This window comes from Bremia lactucae, linkage group LG9, assembly GCF_004359215.1.
Source record: "Bremia lactucae strain SF5 linkage group LG9, whole genome shotgun sequence".
In the NCBI taxonomy this organism is placed as follows: domain Eukaryota; phylum Oomycota; class Peronosporomycetes; order Peronosporales; family Peronosporaceae; genus Bremia; species Bremia lactucae.
In genome coordinates this window covers 3,363,999-3,388,153 of record NC_090618.1, presented here as the reverse complement: position 1 = coordinate 3,388,153, position 24,155 = coordinate 3,363,999, and the positions used below count along the sequence as shown (strand labels likewise).

Here is a 24,155-nt window from a genome sequence, read left to right as displayed (position 1 = left end):
TTTGGTTCCGACGATGAGGATGATCCCTCATCGCCCGTTCCGTCTCCCGTACGGTCACCTGCACCTGTTATGTGCAAGGTGATGACGATGGCGTAAGCCATCGTAATAAAACTTCTTGTGGTACCCCTGCTTCAGTGGGTACCACACAGGGGAGTGAAGACTATAAAATGTATCATCTCGCCCATGAGAAGAAGCCGTGGCTTTTGCCAGAACGGCTAATCAATAGCTTTTCTGGAGAGACTACTCCACACAATAAATATCCCTTATTTATTGCGACAAAGCTACATGGCCTTGATCCCAGCGCGAAGAACTTCCGCGCTGAGGAAGATTTTATCTCGATGCTTTTCTTAAGCATCGATGGTTTAGTGGCAACAATAAGCGAGATAAAGTCTCGCTTATGCAAGCTTGGAGCGCATTCATTCGCAATGTAAGAGACATTGGACGCGAAGCCTGGCTTCAAAAACTTAATGCGAATCGCGTTAAGTTTGAGAAACGACCTCCAACCGGTGCAAAGTATAAATTGCATCGGTTGTCACGTGAGGCTGGGCTTCCATGCCTCACGTGGGGTGATCCCTGTCCGTGTTGTGTAGACAACTGGAATGGGTAAAAAGGGATGTGTATTCGCTTTCTTCGCCCTAGGGAAGGTCTCGCATCTCTCTTGAGATGCGGGATGCGATTGACGTTTTGCGATTTACAGGCGCCATGGGCGCGTGATTTTCGATGGACCTTCTGAACCATCGGATGGGTCTCATCACACTGACGGACAAGGCCCTCAACGTCAGCAACCAGCTGGGAACGATGCTCCCAGCTGTCATGTGAAGGTGGATAACCACGCCAGCGAACAAGATAACTCGTCCGCTGCCCCTTCACATCACGGTGGTTCTGGATACGTTCCACAAGGAAACGTTGATTACCGTGGGAGCCCACCAGTGGTTGTGGTGGAGGAGAGAAAATTAGATCCGAACCTTGTATCGGATCTAATGTCGAATATCGACAAAATCGATCACTTCCTCCATGATTTGGAGGAAAGACTTGACCACGAGCTCTGCAAGCGTCGCTTGTTGGAGCAGACGGTGCAAGTTCACCATATCGAGCGGTTGGAATACCGTTCGAAGACTGCGTACTCGATGTTGGAGTACGAACGGAAATATCACGCTGTTCGTGATAAGCTGTCATTAGCTCATCGCAGTTTCGAGGATATTCGGACCCGGCATGATAAACTCCAGGTTAATCATGAGAATCTGGTTCCCGATCACAAGAATCTTATAGGGATTCTTGAAAAGGGTGGTCAGATCCGTCCTCGGAAGAAGCCGCGTACTGATGGAATGGGCGGAGCCGACCAACGTAAAACGTAGGATGCGTTTGCATCCTATGGATGGACTGGGGTTCACCCACAGTTGCGAACTATACGTGAAACATCGGAAACGATGTGCTCCTGCGAGACGCGTAGGCAGTTGATGTGCTGTCGAAAACAGTTGAGGGTGCGTTGACGGGATGTCACACATCACCAATTTCTTCCCAGCTCGTGGAGAGCATGCCTTGAATGAGGTCATACGGACTCTTCATACCTATTGTTGTGAACTTCTCTTTACAGAAGAAGTCGCAAAAGCTGAAGGTGAGTTCTTCCTGAACTCCCTCAGACTTAACGAGCGCGCCGTTCGCTAAACAAACGGTCGCCTCTTCTCGCTTGACATCCTTGTTGAAGATTGATGTGTTCATCGAAAGCGTTGCGCTTTATGCATATTCATGTATAGGGGAAATATAGCAAGGGATCGTATGACAAAAATAATACAAAGAAAGAGTGTGTGGAAAAATTAGCTTTGTGGCTCAGTCGGGCAAGGCATTGCATCCCACAGGTCACCGATTCGATACCCGGAACCGACAAAATAGTAAAACTTCGGGAACTGGCGTTTGGGGTTCACCAGCACTGTACTGTCAGACAGTGACTCCACCATTTTATGGTGGTCCACAGAAGTGGAAAAGGGGGCGCAACGAACGATAGGAAAGAGATAACGGTAGGATAGAGTTAGCGGTAGGATCGAGATAACCGCGATCCCTGCAAGAATATGTGCAGGATATGGGCTCGTTGTCGACATCCATTACCAAAGGTTCGATTCCGGAGCACATTAATGTGCCCACGTTTATGAACGGACTACGGCACGGCCCATCACGACAGGCCATTCTTGGAAAGGTGCCGTCAACGATGGAAGAGGCAATCCAAATTGCCTTAGTTGAGGAGTAGTCCTACAACAGTGCCTCGGAGACAGCTTGGTATAAGCCGTCGGCCGAGAGGACAGATGCCACTCCCATGGAGTTGGGCAATGCAGATGTGGTCTGCTTTAAATGCGGCAAACGCGGCCATATGATGGCTCGCTGCTATGCTAGGGTCCCTGCTGGAGCAAAGATGCCCAGCAAGAGGACTCCTTTCCTAAGAACATTGGCAAGAATTAGCGCGCTAGACGCATGAGTTCCACATCGACCACTGAGGGCTCAAGAATTGCAGAAGCGCAGTAGGGGTGGGATGCCCTACTGACGCGGACTCTGAAGCTACCCCTTAGTTCAAAGCTGTCGAACGAATGGGTAGCATAGTCCCGTGAAGTCTCGAAATTTCGGACTTCAACCCTGCTGGTCTATAGCGCTCGAGAACGAGTGATGACCCTCCTTGCGGATTCGGGTGCATCACAGAATTTTGTCAAACTCGCGGATTGAAAACCGAGATCGGCGATGTTTGAGTCGCTTTCGCAGGATGTCAAGCGAGAAAAGGCGACCGTTAGTTTAGCGATAGGCGCACTCCTTAAGTCTGAGGGATTTTAGGTAGAACTCGCCTTCAGCTTTCGTGACTTCTCTTGTAAAGAGAAGTCCACAGTGCTGGGTATGGAAAGTTCGTGTGACCTCATCCAAGGCATGCCATGGTTGGCAATACATTAATCATGGATCGACTGGGGTATACGCACAGTTGCAAGCTCTGCGCTGGACACCGGAAAGAATGTGTTTCTGCGAGAGGCCTATGCAGCTGATGTCGTGTCGTACACAGTTGATGGTGCGTTGATGGATGTCAAACGTCACTCGTTCCTACCCAGCTTGTAAATTGGGGGAGAGAAAAAGACGATGACAAGTAGGCATGCGTCCGAATGTCCTCCACAGAGCCGAAAGCCGAGCTGACAGGAAGTCAAGCGTAGCATGACCCGGCACAGTCCCTAGAGTCTGGTGCTCTTGGAAGGGTGCGTACAAAGGTCGTGGAGACTCGAAGAGCGAGTACCCGACAGATTAGGACGATCAAAGGCACGTCTTAAAAACTAGTGACCTTTGGATATGTCCCTATTAAAGAGGACGGGCCTTCGAACGAGGTGTTCGAGGCCGTCAAAGACGAATTAGCGGAGGCATCCTCTTTTGCGCTGCTCCAGCGCGTCATGAAATCTGTCGAGGAGATCGGTAATCTCCCGAAGGTGTCGTTGAATCTCTTCCTTGCCGAATTAAATGAAGGAAAGATTCACGAAAAATCACACCAGTTCCAGAAGCGAACTTGGTGGACTGTTGCTCGTCGTCCACAATGGACGAGAGCGTCCTCGAAACGGGCAAAAAAACATTTCGCTGCTCAAGGCTGGGATGCCTTGAAGAGATAGCCCGTTCTTCAGGTTCTGTGGAAAAATCGCGATGTGTTTTCAGAAGAAGTGCCGGGGCATCGGGCACGAAATAGACATCGAATCTGGCACCAAGTATTGGGTGACCAGGCAATGGCAGTTGCCGAAAGTACAAGTCGATTATGTCAACGAATTCTTCGTCAAGCGAGCTAAGGCGGGATATGTACGTGAGAGCAAGTCGCCTCACTGCAGCCCGACCTTCTGTGTGCTTATAGCCACAAGTGGATGGCGCCTGGTTCACGCTTACAATAAGCTGAACGCGGCGATCATACCGGCGCAAACGCCAATCCCGCGGGAAGATGTTCGGTTAAACGCCAGAAAAAGTCAGCTATCTTTTCTATGTTCGATTTAAGGATGGCTACTGTCGGTACTCATGAGAGAGTCCGATGTAGCCAAAACGGCAGTAAGCACCCCAAAGCGGTATGCTTTGGGAGTGACTTGTGATGCCCAAAGGGTTAAAAAACGCACCAGCGACATTCGACCGAGTCGTGGCTTACGTGATTCGTCAGCACCATCCCTAAAGGCCCAACTACTTGGCAAAAAAAATGTGCATATTCGGGCCGAGGATGGGCTGAATGACTAGAGTCGCACAAGCGTCATTTAGGCGCTGTGTTTTACAGGCTTTAAAGGACGCCCAATTGTACGTCAACTTGCAAAAGTGCGTTATAAAGGTCCTTGAGAAACTTGTGCTGGGCTGCATCGTAGGTACACTTGGTGTACGAGCAGACCCAGACAAGTTAAAATTGGTAAAGGAATGCCAATCCCACGGCATTTGATGGATTTGCGTCAAAACCTAGGGCTCGCTATTTTTTTGCATAAATATAGCAAGGATTATGTTGAGCAAACCAAACCATTATCTAAATTCCTTAAAAAGAATGCAGTATCGGTTTGTTTCAAAGAACAAGATGATGCGTTCACATCAGTGAAGCAATCTCTTGTAGAGGCAACGGTTTTGGCATTGCTTGACGCGAATAAGCACTTTAGTGGCGTCTGCGATGCAAGTAATTTGCAATCGGCAGCGGGCTCATGCAGAAGGATAACGACGGGGTCGACCGCGTCATCTCTTATCAGTCCACACCATTTGAAAGCTGCGGAACTGAATTACTTTGTGCATGACAAAGAGCTACTTTCAATAAAGTATCTTGTCAGTTTCGTGTGCACTTATTGGGTACCGAGCCATTTGTGGTTTTATACGGATCACGCATCACTGTGGACCGCAATAAACTCACCGCACCTCTCGCCTAGAATGGCAAGATGGCTCACATTCTTCTCTCAATTTAATTTGAAAATTGAATACAAGCCGGGTAAGTCGAAATGGCTTGGCCGACGCTTTATCGCGCAGACCAGACTTCAAGGTAAGACACCAGGAAAGTGTGTCGAGTGCTAAAGCACAATTTCAGCCGTCAATGTTGGTAGCCATGAAGGCATACCACGTGACGAGCTCGTTGGCCTCGGAGATAAAAGATAGCTACAGTCAGGACGACCATTTTTGCCTGCGTTTGGATCACATTGGTGGGCGAAAGGTCACACCTGAAAGCTAAGCTAAATCGCTTTAGCTACAGCGATGATCTCTCATGGCATCAGCTGTCACCTTGTGATGAGCTCCATGATGCGCCATCAAGTAGGCATCTGAGCCGACGCCTCTTGTCTAGTCTATAAATTGACTAGCTGAAGCAGCGCTGTGAGAAGAATCAGGATGTACAGTATCGCTCATGATTTCTTTCACACGCAAGCGGGCAAAATTATTTTGTTGCGACCGCTGTTTCATCGCATCGGAATGCGGATGAATGCGGCGCGTGAATTTCGCCTCGTATTTGTCGGTCGTTTCTTATATACGCAACACGACCGGGACTGGGATAATACGCCCAAGCGATTTTCCCTGAGTCCTCCATGATTTAAAGACGCCGTAATAGCTATGTGCATCTAGAAGAGCTCGCTCTAGGAGCGACGCTCTAAGCCCGTTTAAACGAGGCCATTTAGATGGCGGGGGCATCGGTGATATGCCACCCACCACATAGCCACGTTCAAAACGATTGGCTTGTGACACCGACCTAGCATATTCACGTGTCGTCGGCGGAGCTTTAGGCTCAGAATCCTCTATGCCAGAGCCATTTTGGATAATTGTCTGAGCAAAAGGCGTTGTGGGTTTACCTAACGGAGTAGCGGCTGCGCCTCTATGGGTAGCGCTCTTATTAATGGTTGCTGCGCTATCCAGCTTAGACGGCGAGACAGCATAAGTAAATGTTGCTGTCTCCATGTTATGAGCAATGACAGAAGTTTAAGTGGGCAATAATGCGCCATCATCCTTCCTCATTACTCGTTGTCCGCATCACTACTAGGAGGTGACGGCAACTGTGTCGACATTGAAGTCGACAATGAGCGACGGATCAACATCCTTACTGTTAAGGTGGGGTGGAATCTTAAGCCCCGTTATCGTGACAGCAGCAGTAGCTGTTGGCGTCTCGACTAAGGCATTAGACGCTGCCGGCGTGTTAACGCGGCGCGTGCGCTTAGTGCGAGGTTGAGTAGGCGTCTTTGCAGACGACCCACCAACGTGAACCCTTTTCGGTGTCATCTTTGGCGCCGTGAATGTAAATACAGGTCGCTAAAGTGACTGAGCGAACTAGGCGGCGCGTAAAGCAGCTCGCAATTCCTCCTTCCTCTTTGTGAAAGCAGCTAGGACTCCCTTCTATCTCTTTGAGATGAAGGAGGAACTGCGAGCTGCTTTACACGCCGCCTTGTTCTCTCAGTCACTCTAGCGACCTGTGTTTATATACGCGGCGCCAAAGGTTCACATTGTGACCCACCCTTGTGTATGCGATGTACATAGATGCATTCACATTAGTAGGGATGACGGCTAGCGTCATTTGTTTCGCGAGGTATAGAGAAATATATGCTCGCCATACATATTAGTGTTATCGACAGAAAAGATATTTAATGATTGATAAAAATAGGTATTTATATTTAATACGATTAAATATAAATCAGTCTGGAAACTACTTCCTACTTGGTAAGTGAGAACGAGGAGTCGGATCACCGCTTCCGCGACGACACTTTACAAGGTAGGTCGCTAAGGCGCCGGGGTCATATCAATCTGTTTGGAAAAGAAGTCGTCTATCGGGAAAGAATCCCTACAATGTAACGGGGGACCTTCCACTAGTACTAAATATTAATAGTTAAGCTTACTCTGATTACAGTGAAGGCAGGGTGCCTCGAAAGTTCACGTACACAAGAGTACAGAAGAAGGTTTCTAAGTAGCTAAGGGTCTTTAGCTACCAAAGGTACATCAATGGATCAGAATTAGGCAAAAGTAAAACTGTATAAATATATTTAGTTTCCTACGTAACGATCTTCTATCTGCTACTGAACTTACTATATTAATTCCTAACTATATGGCGCCTCCTTGTATACCGCCCAATCGTTTCTTGAAACCATTGGCGGGATTGATTTAAACTAAACTAACCAATCAATACAGCTAATGTCTTATTGCATCAAAAATATTAAATTTGGTATTATTGGAAATATTTTAAGTCAAAATAAACACAAATATAAATGTGTTTTTATTTGTTTAAATCCTCAAAAAGGAAATAGTTATTGTTATTCCTCTTATAGGAAAAAATACTTATGTAACGATAGACCCCGCCCGTTACATCACCCCCCCCCTGCCAACAGTCACTATGGTGACTGATGCAGGATGAAACTGTAGGCGGGCACGTCTTAATGCGGCCATGCTCTATTTAAGCACACACTCTAGCACAGCGAGGAAGTGGTTTGACCGTCTACTGTCGTGTGCCGTGAGATAGGCTAGATACATACATATCGATACGAAAAGGTTTCCTCGTTAAAAAAATGCTGACTTTTGTTATTTTTCATTGTATCATGGACCCATTTCTCCTGTTTCACTACCTAAGCAAAAATGGATGGATTGCTCCGTGTTCGTAATAGATGTCTCGTCAATCAATATTGGGTACTATTTTTTAAACATTAGCAACAAAAGAAACGGTGAGCTCTTGGACTTGCTAGCTAGCTGGCGCAGTAATTTAAATTTAACGTGTGGAGGTGGGAGGCCGAATGATCGGCTATACGCTCACAGCACTTAATTATGTCCAAGTGCGAGCTAAGTAGCAAACAGGTGGGCGCTCAGATCCGCCAGCTTGTCAAAAGCGAATGACGGGCGCCGGATGTTTTTCTCTAAAAAAGCTATATAGTAAAAAGTACTTTGCAGTATAAGTGTGTCAAAGCAAGCGCAAAGTGCCTGTCAGAAATGGACAAAGTATTGCTTTGCCCGCCGAAACGGAACGTTTGACGCGTTTTCTTTAACGAGTTCATGCTTCATTCTAACAATAACCTTGAACGACTTACTAAAGCTAAAATGCGCTCCTTCATCGCCCTAACTCTTGTTGCCGCCCCCGCGCTCGTGTCTGTGTCCGCTACGTTAGCACCATGCCAAACAAACAGCGCACGCATGTGCCCAGGTTCTTACAATTGTAACGCGACCACGATTTCTCCAGCCATCCAAGCTGCAGAGTGCTCGCACAATACCCGCACGCACGAACGACAGACGTTTGCCGTGTTTGTTCAGGATCATCAATACGATGGCAACCACGGCTATCCGTACGGCACTTGTTCCGCATACACTTGTCAAGGCCCAACTTCGAATGATTTGGTGGCAAATGAGGACTGTTGGACGTTCCACTGGGAGTAAGTAATCGGTTCTTTTTAGAAAACAAAACTTATTTTAATATTGGTATGCTAATGATCAGTAACGAGGGTACAAGCAACGGAATTGGCACTGATTGCATCAAAGACCCCAAGACCAGCGAATGTGGCTGTGAGAGATCAAGTGATGGCAAGTTCTTGGTTGGTAGGACCGACTGCGTGTAAATTGGTCTACTTTTTTTCAGTAGTGTAACAGGCAGTAGTGTAACACGCAGTAGTGTAAATTTCACAAACACGAAAGTTTCATGTACCTTTTCGTTTCTGTAGCAATTGAAATTAAACAGGCGTAATAGCACGATTTGGTATCTCCAAAGCGATTTGCCTCACGATCTGATTAAATTTAGAACTTTCCGCCTCAGATATTTTACTCAAACATAACTTTCAATTCAACTTCCGTTCATGACCCGTTTAATAATTTTTTGAAGGCTTTTTCATGTGCTCATCTTCTATCTTCACAACTGGACCTAGACTGGCGCAAGTCTTGCAAACGACAGGTGACTGCAATATGCCCATGTTACGTATAAACAATGCGAATACACGTGCGACCCGAGTTATACTCTCTCTTAAAAAGAAATCTTAAGCTCGACATTAGTTGCTCCGTTTCTAGCGCAATATTTTTAAAGCCATACAGTACTATGCAACACGACAAGAATCGGTCATTCCGACCTGACAGCTGAACTAGTCTCTGTTCATTGCGTGCCCGCTAACAACTTCTATTCATCTCATCATCACCCCCTTTATAACTACGTCGCAAGTTTTAAGGACCATAACCTCGACATTTGACCCCTTCATCAAGATTTGCTTAAGCCTTTCTATTTCATGATAGATTGCGAAAAATTCCACATAAAAAAGAAATCATTTGATGCTATGCAACTTTGCCTCGCCCGTCGGTGAGTGCTCACCAAATTCTGCTTGCGAAACATGGCGTTCAATTTATGCTTAATGAACAGAATTTTACGTGCTAGCGCCAACCATTCGATCACGCGAGATATCTGACCAAATAAATTGGCAAGTCGCTATGATGGTCAATTGTGCGGACGACAGATGAAAGACGCGCACTTTTTTTAATATAATTTGAAGAGTTGGAACGGGCAGCCTTGCTGGTGGTATATCCTCAGCAGCACTTGAGGCGCCAACCTTTCGCATGCCACCAGCCGGTATGCTCGAATTTGCTCGATTTACACGTTGTAACAATAAACGACACTGTTGTTTTGCTGTTCAAAAGGATGATGAAATGGAATGTTTAGATCTTTAAGCGCTTTAAATTTTATTTTCCTCCACGCGCAAACTTGCACTAGGATCTCTGCCATATTTGTCGCGCAAGACAGATACAAGACTTATCATGGTGCTCCGTATGGCACTTTTGTTGCTTATACTTGCAAGGCGCCAACCGGCAAAACGGGATATTCTTTTAAATGTAAGTCACTGAATATTTGGTCATTGTAAAAATAGTATCACCTCGGAATTGATCAGAAGTAGTAAGGGGGGCGATAACAAAAGGCCCCCACAACCGATGAACAAATAAACTGGGAAATCAGCGGAAAAATTACTTCCGGTCTACTGATAAGTACTAAAACCATTAGCCAAAAAGAGTAATTTAAAATTATCTACTTCCATCAGTTTCTTTTAATTTGCTGCAATGTATAGGCGGTATTGCCAACCATAGGATTGAAAATACTCGTGAAAAAAATCAAATTTGTGAATCAATACATTGCAAGATTACCGGTGTTAAAATTCGCGAAGTTTAGCTACCTAGTTGCATAATTTTCGTAAGCAGCTATGCTTACTGCGGCGCAGAAGCGTGAAGCCCGCCGCGCTCGGGTACTGCAGAGCAGCGAGAGTCGTCTTAATATGCTAAAAGGAAGCATAGCATCGCAAGAACCTCCATCTGCCATAAATGAGCCATCGTCGCTAGAACAGCGAGTAGATGAGGGCGTAGAGGAGCTGGTGGCGTCCTGCGGAGAGGCTGCCGTGCCACAGAGTGAGCTCCAATTTCCGCCACGCGTGGATCCGTTGCAGCGACGACGAGATGCTGCGAATAGACGTCTTCAAAAAGAAAAGATGGTGACTGAGATGCTGAACAATAAGGCGTTGAATACTGAGGGAGAGGAGCACGAATGGCCCACGAAGTTGGCAACGACGTCCTCTTGTGTGGCTAAACCAACGTTTAATCGCCATGCGATTGCATTAAAGTTGCGTGTATTAGAAGAAAGAGTGATTATTTATCTTCTTGTAGCGGCCGCGGCCTTTATCGCGATGTCCATGGACATACGATCAATTATAGCCAACCTGGCTGGTCCAGATCACCTCGTTGTGACGTATCAGGATCTACTTTCAAAGGGAATGTCCATCGCGTCGATTCGACAGCATATTGAGCGCGAACAAGTGGACCCTGACACGCGACGGAATCTTGAGCACTTTGTGACGCAACAAGAGGGAGTACACGCCATGGAAACTACGAAAACGAGTAGCTTTACTTGGCTGCCAGGTATGACAGATCTGGGGACTTTCTTTACGGCACTTGTAGATCACCCACCAATACTGCTGGGGGTGGTGCTGGTGCGGGTTTTAATAGCGGCGGCTGTTAAAGGACTCGAGTCGGCACTGGATTTGCCAGACGTAAAAAACCCGCAAGAAGGAAATTTGGGTTTTGTGGCGAATATGGTGTTCATGAGTCACCCAACTTTAAAAGGTGCGTTTTTTTCTTAAAATAAAGCGGGGGTCGTGTACTTAAATCTCACGGCTTCGTTTTAGAATTGTTCGTCAAAGGTCGCAAGTCATTCGACGACGTGTCCGTCTTTCTCTTTCTATTGGTAGTATTTGTTGCCATTCGTGTCATTTGGCTCAGCTAAGAAACAATTTACGTAAAGCTTTTTAGTCATTTGTGAGTCTTGACAACTATGCACGAACTTTATGTGGTCTACTTAAGTGCCTCGGCATCTTAGCACGCGAGGTAAAATTGTATAAGATCGTAGGAGAGAGAGAAGCGTTGCTTCTCATGATGCATCCAGTCTGATATCTTGGATAGTTTTCGCTAAAAATCAAGCTTTGTTTGATGCGATGACGATTAAAAATATTCTAGCACAATTTACAAAGCGGTATAGTGGTTGGAATGACGTGCATTTTTATAGCTGTTCGGCATAGCTGCAAGATTCGTTATTTTGTGCGAAATAGTTTTAGATTATATTCGCTGGTTTCTCCTTCGTGCATTTATTCTGTGCTCTTCCCATTAAATGACGTAAAATAAAATATGATTTTGTCTGGTCTGGCTACAATATAGTATATATTGTGTTGAACTGATTTCCAACCGCTGATGCAATTAAATTTAATATAGATTATAAAAATTTAGCTGGGAACGGAACGACGGAGAGCCAAGAAAGTCACGTCACCAAGCGCTTATACTTTTTACATTGATGCCATCACTTTATGGGTAGCTTAAAATTCAGATACCTTACTCTAATGCTCTTGCGCGTGCAACACTATGTACAACTACTGAAATAATGCCTCAAAAACAAGCTGCTTTCGAAACATTTATAAAATCTCAATAAGTTGGACTTGTGAAATTAATAATGACGTCTTTTATTTTCGTTCATACACTAGAAAAACAATAAAGAGGGTTCCATTGGCGCTCTAATAAACCGACATAGCGACAGCCGAACAACTCGGTAAGGGTGAGAAAGCGCAAGGCCTCTCAAACAAGCATGTCGTACTCAACTACAGCAAAATAGTTTGGAGGAATTCGATATCGTCTTCGCTCCACGATTCTTTCTTTTCACCCGAGGACAAAGTAATTGGCATGTAGCCAAAGCTGTCACTCGAGGTACTGGAGACTAAAATTTCGTCATCTCTTAATGTTGGCATGCACAAGTCTCCACCATACATGGGTATCGTCAAGAACGCACTTGGGGTCAAATCGTCAATACCCGTTGGCGTCGATTCATCCTTGATTGGTGCATGTCCACTTTTGTTGTTTGCATAAGTGATGCAATTGTTTTGGGGCAAAATCGACAAGACCAGAGGCAATCCCATTTCATTCTGATCGTTAAACGTGCCAATTGGTGGTGGAATTCGAATTGGCGACATATTCTGTCCATCATTCGGATTGACCGTCAATAAGTGCAGAGGGTGGTACGACGGTAATGGAATGCCCATCGTCTTTTGGTGTTGGTGTTCGAAAAAAAGTTGCTGGGCCACAGCCATGGATGCTTGCCGTTTCAAGACAGCACGACGCTGCGATCGTTCGCGACGACGAACGGCATGCACCGTCTGGTACTTGCGATCACTGCGACGCTGGATAGAGTTTTGTTTCGTTCGGTGTTCTTCGCACAACGTATGTACTTCACCGTTACGCTTGAAGGTGCGTTCGTTATAACATTTGCCAGTCTTGTATTGACATTTACCGTAATACACACCCTTTGAAGGTGCTTCGGTATTTTTATTGGCCATGCGACCCTCTCGCTTGAGTTCGTTGAAACTTTGACGGGGATGAGTGTCTTGAACTGTTTTCATCCAGTCGGCGTTGGAGCTAGTGTTGTCAGTTGCCATCGTTGTTACAAAGTGAGTAGAATTGGAATTGAGCGATGTCGATCAAATTGAGAGTCAGAAATAAATGTCCGGTCTAGCGGGTGGCTCCTCAGTAGTTGCTTGGCAAGGAGGAATGAAAACTGAGGTCCGGTGCACGCATAATTGCCACACGCAACTGTAGTGAGAGGGAGAACCACGTGGTGATGGCAGAGATTCGCGCCATACGGGACTTTTTAATGTAAATGAGTTATTGGTATTGCTACACTAGTACGGCTTCTACCCAACTGGCCACTTGCTGGGCAGATTGCATGGAGCCACATTTGAACAGTGAGTATAGACACTAATATCAGGAATGTGAGCTCCTTTTAATCGAATTGATCCTTTGGATACTAAGTATAGAGTACTACTGAGCCACAGCCCTGCTGGCAACAGACGCGTTAAGGCGTTGGGGCTACATGCGAATGCAACGCAACGTCCTTTTCAAAAGAGGCAGCCGAAAGCTATACAAGACGTTGAGGACGCCAAGAGGGGAAAGCAGCTGTGAAAACTTTCGATATTAGTAGCTACCGACGCGGCAACTTGAGGCTTTTCAGTGTCTTCGTTGCTACTTTCGTTGTATGTCGTTCAACGTTGAAAATAAAACCCTCTGCCTACACACCCTAAAGAAGTTCGTCGCATTGCGGCCAATCTTTGTTTTTCCTATTGCGAGTTCATAAAAAAGCGCAAATACGCCAATCTCGGTGACTTTGTTGCCAATAATGTATCAACCTCATACTGAGCTTTTTTGGCTACCGTATCCTCGACAATTTTCTTGCCAATCCTCTACCAAGTTGCGCGAACATCCTTTAACTCGTGGCAATCCGACTCGTCTCGTTTTCCACGTGGTGGCCAGGAGCAGCTCGTAGTTGGATTTTAAGGTGCATTAAAGAAATGAAGCGTCAGGGTGGCATTCTATTTATATTGTTGTCTCCTCTGTACCGCTTCATCAGCTCTGAAGACAAGCCATGCTCGTCAATCGGGTGTTGATTGATTCCCACGACACAGGTTGAACGTTATACTAAATGCAGTATGGGTACTACGACAAACGACAACATTCATTCCATAAAAAGATGTCAGATGGCTCGGGAGCAGCATCCGGTTGTACAGAGAGCTCAAACACGTGGTCTATTGCTACCATACGGACAGCAGGAGAACTGTCAACAGCAGATTGCTTTTTATCACATGTAGGATGAGTGCAAAAGTGGGCCCGTGTGATAAGACGGAAGACGAGTATTCGTTGATGCTTTGTTCATTCGATCTTCTTTCACACTATGCACTTTAGAAACGTGCCAGTGGCATCTGGACTTAAATTGATAGAGAGCACTCTGACGTGCTTACTAGGCTCGCGCTAGAGATCGCATCAAGCAACCAAGTGGCTCGATTGGATATGACGTGCCACCCTTTACGTGTAGAATGTTTTCATGTTAGCATTACAAGAGATCGTCTGGGCTGCGTCGTTTACAAGAGCTATTCGCCTTCTCGCTTGGCCATGCAAGAAGCTTCACGATTTGCACCTTTTCCTTGCCCTCTCGAACGGCTGATAAAGCTTCTAGCAGCTGCGGCTTATCCCAAATGGGTTACCAAGGTATTGTTGCAGACAAGTGCGTTGAGGACTTTTGCATTTGCGTCCGTTGCTTTGAACTTGATATTCATGGCTCTCACGCTCGCATTAACGGCGCCCGTAAAGGTTTATCGTAAAGTCCTTGTTAGAAGAGTGTGCGTCGTAGAGCCCTCCGTGCTTCATATAAATGCGTTTCAGTCTGTTAACACCTTGTAAACATTTCTGATTTGTCGCGGATGACTCTTCTATTGGCGGTATGGGCACAAGCAAAATCTGGAAAAACCGTTTCCATGCGCTTATAGAAACCACCTGCGCTTCGAGTCGATAGTCAACTGCTAAATTCAGCATTTTGAGCATTTTGAGAATGTAGCACTCGGTAGAATATGTACTCGCGACCTTTAAACTATTTCGCTGACGTTCAAGGCTTAACATATGAGTGTAAGGGAGACAATTTTGTTTTTCAGAAAACTGAATCACAATTATCAAAAGATATACGGAATACTTAATCAAATATGAAACTTTTTGAAACATAATTGCTTGTACTACATGTTCATAAAAAATGATATTTTGTTGTCGCTAAAAATGTAGAAAAACCTGCTCGTCACCGCTCGAATAAATGCCGAATGCAATGGGGAACACATCGGTTGAAGAACCGTTGTTGTGGTACATTTACCTTTTGGGTAATCTACCCTTTTATCCTATTCTAAAAATAGCTAATTACTCATGGGCAACAAATGTGGTCGTCGCCAGATATAAATCTGGCGGCCAAAATCTATTTTTTTTAAATTAGCTAGGGGTAAGATTTCAGATTAAATAAATAAATAATTTGCAGTTCCCCTTTTGTTCTTAAAGCGTTACGTGCCTTGCGCATTGATCTGTAAGAGATAGAAGCCTTTCTAAGGTATATACTCTTGGGCACTAGTTGCCACTTGGTTCTACGAACCCCTGAATCCCTTTAACTAGGATTCGTTAAGCTTTAATACCTTGTAGGACTCCCTGCGTTGTTAAATCCATTCGGCCTATAGAACTAAGATACTCTTTGAGTCTTAAAGTCTTCCTCCGACTTTAGGAGCGACGTAGCTCCGCTACACCGAAGGTGCTCAGCAATGTGGAATACATCTGCAACGACTGCACCATTACGCACAGTTAGGAGCGGCTCTTGTAATGTGATTCTTCTATCATCGGATTGGATAACACGGATTGGTGGCAGACAAGCGAGTAAGATAGGAGCTGTACAAGATAACATTATTAATCTCGCCTCGTAATTGCTTCCTTTACCAATAGGAAAACAACCGCAGCTCGAACGCTGTTCACGATACAAGAGCTCTCAAAATATCCACAGAACGTATCGAAGTTCTTCTAGGAAATGGAAATTACTTCCATTGGGAGTACGCCATGCGCATGATGTTAGCCCGGAAGGAGCTGCTTGAGCATGTGCAAGACATGAAGCTGGAGAGCGAGGTCACGGAGGCATGGCGCGTTAACGATGGGGAAGCATTGGGTATCATCGCTCAGGGTGTGGAGATACAGCATCAAATGAAGATCCGTTCCGCGCGTGTCATACAAGCGTGAGCAACGATCAGGGATAATTACAATCGCACAACCCTCAACAATCGTGTCACGATGACACGTCGCCTCCAAAAGTTAAAGATGGAAGACGGTACAAGTATGCCAAAGCAATTGGATGCGTTCGAAGAGCTCGTAGTGGGCTTGCAGACGATGGGTGAGCCGGTTGACGAGGCACACCAGCTCGTGGTACTATTGAGCAGCCTCCTGGTCGAGTACACGAGGAAAATTACGCAGGTCGATATCAAAGAAAAGTTTTTGAAAGAGGAGACGCTTGGAAAAGAAGGATACTGCTACGGAACGCGCATTCTAGGTGAGCGCTGGACGGATAAGACCAAAAGGGACGACGGCAAGGTAATCGGTCGCAAGTGGAACGGCCCAACAAAGAACGACTTCAGAGGCAAGTGCTTCAAGTGCAACCAAGCTGGGCACATGAAGCGGGACTGTCCTGAACGGAATTAGTGGAGACAACGATGTGGTATTTCTGTGGAAACGAAACGTCTCGACGGATAGCTGATCGACAGCGGTGCCACCGCTCATTTGACCCCACACGTTCTAGTCATGGTCGAGTACGAGTCAATGAACGCTGGTACTAAGTCACGGTTGCGAATGGCAAGAAGTTGGCCGTTATGGGTGGTATCACGGTACACTTGGTCGGTAAAAAGAAGGAGCGTGTCCAGATGATAGATGGTCGACACATCCCCGGTCAAGACAGACGGCTGTCAGTGGGGAAATTGGCAGAACGGGGTCTTAAAGTGGAATTTCAAGGTAGTCGGCATGCGTTATCTGGGGAGTGGGGAAATTGGCAGAACGGGGTCTTTAAGTGGAATTTCAAGGTAGTCGGCATGCGTTATCTGGGGAAATGCTTTTCCGATTGCGCTAGGAGAGAAGTTCGGCGAGGCATACAAAGTCAATTGCGACCACGATGAAGCACGATTTGTCCAATACGCTGGTGCTGGCAGCCAGTGGGAGCTGTGGCATGCTCGCATGGGGCATTCAGACAAGAGCGCTCTGTTAAAGAAACAGCGAACCACGAGTGGCATTCCGGCGTTAGACAAAAAATGACAACTTTGTTTGGAAGCTGCGTTAAAGGAAAGCAGCGGAAGCAGCGTTTCGAAAGCAGTCTGATTTGAAGACGAGACATGTTTTGGAGGGGTTGGTCCAAACGGATTGATGGGACCGATGAAGACGTTTGCGGAGGGTGGTACTAAGCACATTTTAACTTCTAAAGATGATGACTCGAGGTACGTGTTCGCTCTTTCCTCAAGAAAAAAGAGTAAAGCTGCTGCCACGAATGAAGGAATTTGTGGCATTCAACGCGAAACAATGGCACGAGCGTCTCTTGTGCATCCATTTGCACAATGGTACGGAGTTTATCAAACAAGGATGTGACGCAAATGTTTACAAAAAACGGTGTTATGCATCAACGTACCGTCCCATACAACTCTCAGTAGGACGGGCTAGCAGATTCATCATGGATAAGGCTCGGAGTGAGTTACAATACAAGGGCGTTCAAATGGAATGGTGGGTGGAAGCGGTAAATACGGCAGTGTACCTGATTAACCGTCCCACGGACGCAGATATAATACGAATGTAACACCATACGAGCTTGGGTTTAAGAAGAAGCCTTCGCTGGAGCATCAACGCGTGTTTGGATCCCATGACTCGCTCATATCGACAAGACAAAAAGGACTGAGATGAAGCCCAAAAGCTTCAGGTGCATGCTTCTCGGTTACGCGGACAATATCAAGGGGTCCCGAGTGTTTGATTGGACGCTTCCAAGAACAAGGTGACACGTTCCGTAAGATTAGACGAGCGTGAAGCTGGTGGTATTACGAGTCAGAGCCGTTGCTAAGCTTAAGGACGGCTGTCAATGTCGAAGAGAACGCAAATGATGCTGCCACGCTTGAAGGACGTCAGGCCGAAATGGAGAAGCCAACGGAAGGTGTTGAGAATGATGCACCGCGTATAAACATGAATATTGTGGGATCGGAACAGTAAATTGAACATAATTTACCGTTATTGGAAAACGAGTGCCTAATATCGACTGGACTCGAGTTGGCATTTGGACTCGAGTTGGCATTTTTTCAGAGACAATCAAGTTGTTTTCCATGCCCCTGCGGGCCGTACAAGATCGCGAGCCGGTATTTCTACTTGAAGATTTAATGAATGCAGAAGTAGAACGCAAGTCGGAAAGGAGCGATGGATTACCACCTACAAAGCAGTCTAGGATTGATGAGAACGATCTTATCGCTGCAGTAGTTCTGGCTTACGCTGCGAACGTTGATGCAGTGGATGTACCGACAACGCATGCTCAGGCAATGGCCAGTAACGACGCCGGCAAATGGAGTGAATCAATGGACATTGAGATGCCTTCACATGAGCAAAGCGTCTCCTGGACGTTAGTTCCACGTAAACCAACTACTAGAGCGGTTGGGTGCAGATGAGTATTTGCTAAGAAATGCGGACGAAAACGGCCGTGTGGTCCGATACAAAGCACGGTTGGTAGCAAAAGGGTTCAAGCCAAATAATTGAGTTGATTTTTTGAAACGTACTCGCCGGTAGCCAACATGAATCCAATCCGAGTTGTTCTTTCGGTATGCGCAGCGTCCAAATATTATACTGAGCTGTCGGATGCGGATACAGCGTTCCTCAGCAGTGTGTTGAAGAAACATGTGTACATGGACATTCCGTGTGATATCGATAAAGCCCACGACAAGGGGTGTCAGCTGAACAAGCCTATCATTGGATTAAAGCAAGCGGCAAATGCTTGGAGCAAGACTACTCATCAAAGCTTCATCGGTAATGGCTTAATGAGCTGTGGTGCTGATCAATGTGTCTAAGTAAAGGATTTCAAGAACAATTATATTTGCGTATGTCTCTACCAGGACGACGTAATTATTGCGGCCAAGACGACCGAAGAGATTAATGTCTTAAATGACGCTCTGAAGAGCGCCTTCAAGATGAAAGAGCTAAGACCAGTAAAATTTATTCTTGCAATGGAAATTTACCATGACATTACTGATGAACGCGCATGATTAAGCAGACACGTTACATCAACGATGTGTCGGAACGCGTTGGACAAGAAAAATTCAAGCCTGTCAATAATGGGTGCACCGCATGTTATAGATTGTCGCACACAATCACCTGGAACGGATGTAGAACGGAAAGCGAAGCGGTCAAAACCGTACTGCGGCCTGGTCGGATGTCTGTTAAACATAACGACGTATACTCGTCCAAACATAGAGTTCGTGGTAACACAGCTTTCGCGTTTTCTAAATAATTCAGGACAACAGCACTGAACGCTACAGTGCGTGTGCTACGCTTCCTCAAGTCGACACGCGTACACGGAATTATATACAAAGTTAAAACGGGTAGTGTCAAGGTTAAGGCATACTCCGATGCCGATTGGGGGGGGGGATCCGAACGACAGATGTTCGGTGTCTGATAATATTGTTATGAGTTTGCACGCCCCAGGGGTGTTCAAGTTTAAATTTAAGAACGGTTGCTCTCAGCTCGGCGTAAGTGGAGTATATGGCATTAAGCCTAAGGTGTATATGAAGTTTTATGGACCCGTGCGCTGTTGAAGGATATGAAAACGTGTCAGCAAAAAAGCTACAATAATCTGGGTGGACAACCAAGGAGCGATTGCCCTAGCGCAGAACGCTGGCTACCACGCTTGAACGAAACACGTCGACATTCGGCACCACTTATCCGAGAGCATGTGGAATGCGGAACGGTATCGATCAAGAATATCGAGACCAAGATGCCATAGGCAGATATCTTCACGAAGCACTAGGTACCAAGTTTACGAGTGGAATTACGTGCAAGAACACCGTGCCGTGGCGGTGCGTAGATATGTAAAGATTGAAACATTACGCGCAGTTAGGAGCGGTTCTCTGTGGTGTGTTTCTACTGTTTAACACGGGTTGGTGGCAACAAGATAGTAAGATAGATAACATTGTTAACATCTCCTCGTAATTTGCTTCCTTTACCCACAATATCTATGCCTTCTTTCTCATAACATAATAATCGCAGAGGGGACGATGTCTGCTGCTGTATCTTCCTCGTTTTTATCAGCAACGTTACTGGCCAATACGGCAAGCACATTCATTGTCACCCTTATTCTAGCACAAGAAAAACACTTATTTTCTCGGGCTATTTTACAATTTGCTCGCTCGGGTGCAATCAAAAAAATTATTTTTTTGTACGATTGTTTCGCATTAATAGGCTATGGACAAATTTAAGACCCATCGAAAGTCTTTGAAATTATGAAAGCAGTATCAATCGACAAATTTACCATACATCGATGGATCCTAGTCTCATATTTCGATAACTAATAATTACTTCTGTACAAATCAATTTACGCGTGTAAAATCAAAATAAAATGCTGTAGAATAGAAGCTATTTTCAACGAGCTAAATTACAACAGTTTTGCATATTACGACTAAAGATTAAGCTTGGGATGGTTCCAGCGTGAGTCTAGCAAAAATTGTATTGACACTGTCGGGATTAAAAGCGCGTCGGCTTCGCTTGCATGATATGCAAAACGCAAGAGCCAAGATCTTTTTAAGGAGCATTGAACCTTACTCTAGCTTTGCGTCTATGTTGCGCTCATTACGAAATATTCCTTTGAGAAAATCCTGGATATAAGCTACAGACATGTGCTTGAGTGCATGATCATACCTTTCTAAAGCTGCCGTAATGTGGACCCATCGAAATTAGAGGTTGACCCACTGTTACGCTATCAAACAGCTTAACGCTATGAAACCACCTTGCACTAAGTAAATCAGGATTCAGTTTATGTAACGGGGCACCTATCACTTGTACTTATCAGTACTAGTAGATCTTAGGCAGATTACAGTGCAGAAGAGGTGCCTCGTAATTACACGTACACAAAGGTACAGAGGAAGGTTTTAATGAAGCTACGGGTCTTTAGCTTAAAGGTCTAGACTAAGGCTTAAAGATAGAGAAAAAGTAAAGCTGTATTGAAATATTCAGTTTTCTACGTAACGATCTTCTATCAACACTGAACTTATTATATTAACTAAGTATGGCGCCTTCTTGCGCACCACACAATCTTGTCCTATAGCGATTGGCGGGGTGGATTTAGTTAAATCAACCAATCAATAAAGCTAATGTCTGATTGCATAAAATTTTTCCAATCTGGTAATATCGAAACTATAAGTCAAAATTAACAACGATAATAGTTTTGTACTTCTTTATTTCTTTCCTCTCATTGTAAATAATGTATATTATTCCCGTTATAGGGAATAATGCTTTTGAAACAGGACATTCCGTAACACCCTCCTTCCCTTAATCAACAGTCGAAATAGTAACTCATGTAAGGTGACAGGAAATACGATTATGTCTTTCCCTGTAATTTTGCATTATTGGTTTTAATTACATACCGATGTACTTTCATTATTGATTTTGACAAAAATCAACATAGCGATAATTAGTTTGTGCGCATTGCCCGTGAGGCCGCAAAGCTGGCAGCTGCACGGATCAGTACAGCTTTAGGTAATGCAAATGTTTCAGTAGACGCTAATGCGTCTACTGTGAGGAATTTTTACCTCCTGCTCCTATTGGAGGTTACTGGAATATTTTATCGGTTGGTGCCATTACAGGTGACGATCTGCTACATCAATTGTAGGTGACTGGTCCAAGTCACCGGCATCGCCATTCTCAGTGGCTACTGTAAAGGCCGCCGGATCACCCGGGATCGAGTCACTTAAATCTTTGGTTTCTAACGGGACAACCAGAGAGGTGATGACGAGGTGATCGAAGTGTTTGACCTTTAATGAAGAGTCATCTGATTATGACTCCGTGGGGATGATCACTCTGGTGACCTTAGTATGCGTCACTAGAATAATCTTACTAAGAGGCATGACCTGCAGTCTAAAAACAGCATAGACATGAGTCCTCCCACGAGAGGCAAGATATCCCTGCCTCTCTAGGCAAACGGTGCGGCTCATAGCCGTACCGACTACGGTCCGTTTCCAAACCGTTAACAGAAAGCATTTAGCTTGTCCAGCCAGACCTCACGGCCTATGTCTTACACATTCTGTACAAAGGCTGTCCAAGCTTGGAACAAAGATTTTACATCCTTTGATCGCTTACAAGAGTTCCACCATGCCAGAAAAAGACACCGATGAAATATTCCGTTTCATGTAAAGCCTAGATGAGTCGAATAATGGAATATGATATCGATAGTTGGTCATACCAGACCAACGATTTAGGTTACCCTTAGATGGCAACCAAGATCTCTTTTCAGGAGCGATTCGAAACATATTGCTCCCCTGTTGGATTATGTTAAGGCCAATTCTACCTTGGCCTTTGGAGCGATCCCTAGAATCACACTCTTTCCTGGTGATGCAACCTAGCATCACCAGCAGCATTGTTCCCTACACGACCACTTTATTCCCTTAAACGATCCTTATTGGAGGACGCTCATTTCTGACGAGATGCGTCAAGGAATTGAGAACCTCCAATCCTTTTACGAGCGCTTTCCGCGCTCGTTCTCCCATGGACCTTCTGTCGAGGAGGATGGGTCTCGTCGTACTGCTAGATGAGACCCGGAACGTCCAACATGAGTTGAGAGCGAGGTTCCTAACTATCATGCGAGGAAAGATACTTTTGCCAACGAACGAGACAACTCGTTTGAACACCGTTTACCTCCCGATTATTCGAGAAGCGTTAACAAGAAAACGCTTCCAACAGCTCGAATCCGTCAATGAATGTGGAGAAGGAGAAAAGATCGGGTTCGCTTCATTTGACGAACCCGAATCAACATCGTGATTTGGATCACACCCTTTATTATTTGAGGGAGGACGTTGATCACGAGCGATCCCGTCGTTGCGAGTTAGCAGTGACGGTTGATAATGATTCTCGTGACGAATTGGGAACTTGTGCGCAAGTTGTGACTCGTCAACTGGCGAACAAGAGGACACATCAGGCCCTTCAAAACGAGCTGGTGACAGCTCGTCAGAAGATCTCTTCCATGGAGGAAAGGGTGGATCGTCTGGTTTATCACAATCAGACTCTGTTTCGAGACCATAAGGCATTTGCTCGGAACCATCAGGCTTTGGCCGATGCCCTAGACCGTTCCGGTTAAATCCGGAACCGGAAGAAGTCTTGCACTGATCGTACGGGTGGAGACGCCCAGCATAAAACGTAGGATGCGTACGCATTCTACGAGGCCTTGGCGATGTAGTACACGAAACCGGCCGATATACCTGGGCAGCAATTGTTACTTCTCACATTCGTCACTACATTTTTTGATAGATATACCGTTGAAAGTAGGACTAGGTCATTTATTTTAAGTGAAAGTATGTTGCTCTTCCATTTTTGTCAGGGTTCCGTTTCTGTCGGTTCACCGTATCAGCGATGTAATCCTATACGAAATGGATAAATGCTTCTGTAGCCGACAAGAAATCACCTGCTGACTCGGTTTTATTTTTGTTTTCCCCTTGAAGTTGTAATCCGCGAAAGCAGTGCGACCGTCTCGCACTCCGGAGATATCAATCTCTTAATTATTGAGAGTATTATTGTTCTAGTTAATAATATTGTTTTCGATGCTGAGTCTTTCAGCATCGTTATTAAACGTCCGGCTAAGTTGGACATGCCAATTACACTTTCGTCGCATTATCACTGATACGGTGAGTTTATATGGCGTCGTCTAATGCGACGGACCATCTTAAGAGATAGTCGCCTTCGACTGCCTTAATCTTAGAGATTTCGATCTTGAAGCATTTGGGTCGACGCTGCAACGCCGGCCCATTTAGCAATATTCGTATGCTGCTATTTCATCAGTTTCAATTGGTGCGCACCTTGTTCTTTTAACATCTCCGCGTGTTGAAAGCCTTGCTGGTGAAGCAAGGCTACTTTCTCTCGAGTTCTTATTGTATGAACTCGTCTATGGCCGCATGCTGTTCATCTCCGCCCAGTGTGTACAGCATGGCACCAACGGCTGGCCCGCCTTCGACCGAGCTCATTCGTTCGATCGCTCTCTGTTTCAGGCCACCCAAATGAGTAAATCTTTCACGAGTTGCGTGGTAGCCTTCTTGAGGGGCTGGAAAGCTCCCTCCTTCATCATCCAACAT

General features: G+C 45.5%; 3 protein-coding genes across 3 annotated transcripts; 2 read left to right on the top strand and 1 right to left on the bottom strand.

The window, feature by feature from the left end:
- Window positions 1–7,840: 7,840 nt before the first annotated feature.
- Window positions 7,841–8,616, top strand: CCR75_006970 (uncharacterized protein). Its single transcript, XM_067965034.1, has 2 exons — window positions 7,841–8,342; window positions 8,405–8,616. The coding sequence occupies exons 1-2, from the start codon at window positions 7,969–7,971 to the stop codon at window positions 8,523–8,525; spliced, it is 495 nt and encodes a 164-aa protein (XP_067818239.1). The 5' UTR covers window positions 7,841–7,968; the 3' UTR covers window positions 8,526–8,616.
- A 1,475-nt stretch (window positions 8,617–10,091) lies between these two features.
- CCR75_006971 (uncharacterized protein) lies at window positions 10,092–11,241 on the top strand. Its single transcript, XM_067965035.1, has 2 exons — window positions 10,092–11,052; window positions 11,115–11,241. Exons 1-2 carry the CDS (start codon window positions 10,140–10,142, stop codon window positions 11,210–11,212), a joined length of 1,011 nt encoding a protein of 336 aa, XP_067818238.1. The 5' UTR covers window positions 10,092–10,139; the 3' UTR covers window positions 11,213–11,241.
- An 833-nt stretch (window positions 11,242–12,074) lies between these two features.
- Window positions 12,075–12,905, bottom strand: CCR75_006972 (uncharacterized protein; the record flags this gene model as incomplete). The annotated part of the gene is made up of 1 exon (XM_067965036.1): window positions 12,075–12,905. One exon carries the CDS (start codon window positions 12,903–12,905, stop codon window positions 12,075–12,077), a length of 831 nt encoding a protein of 276 aa, XP_067818241.1.
- Window positions 12,906–24,155: the final 11,250 nt, after the last annotated feature.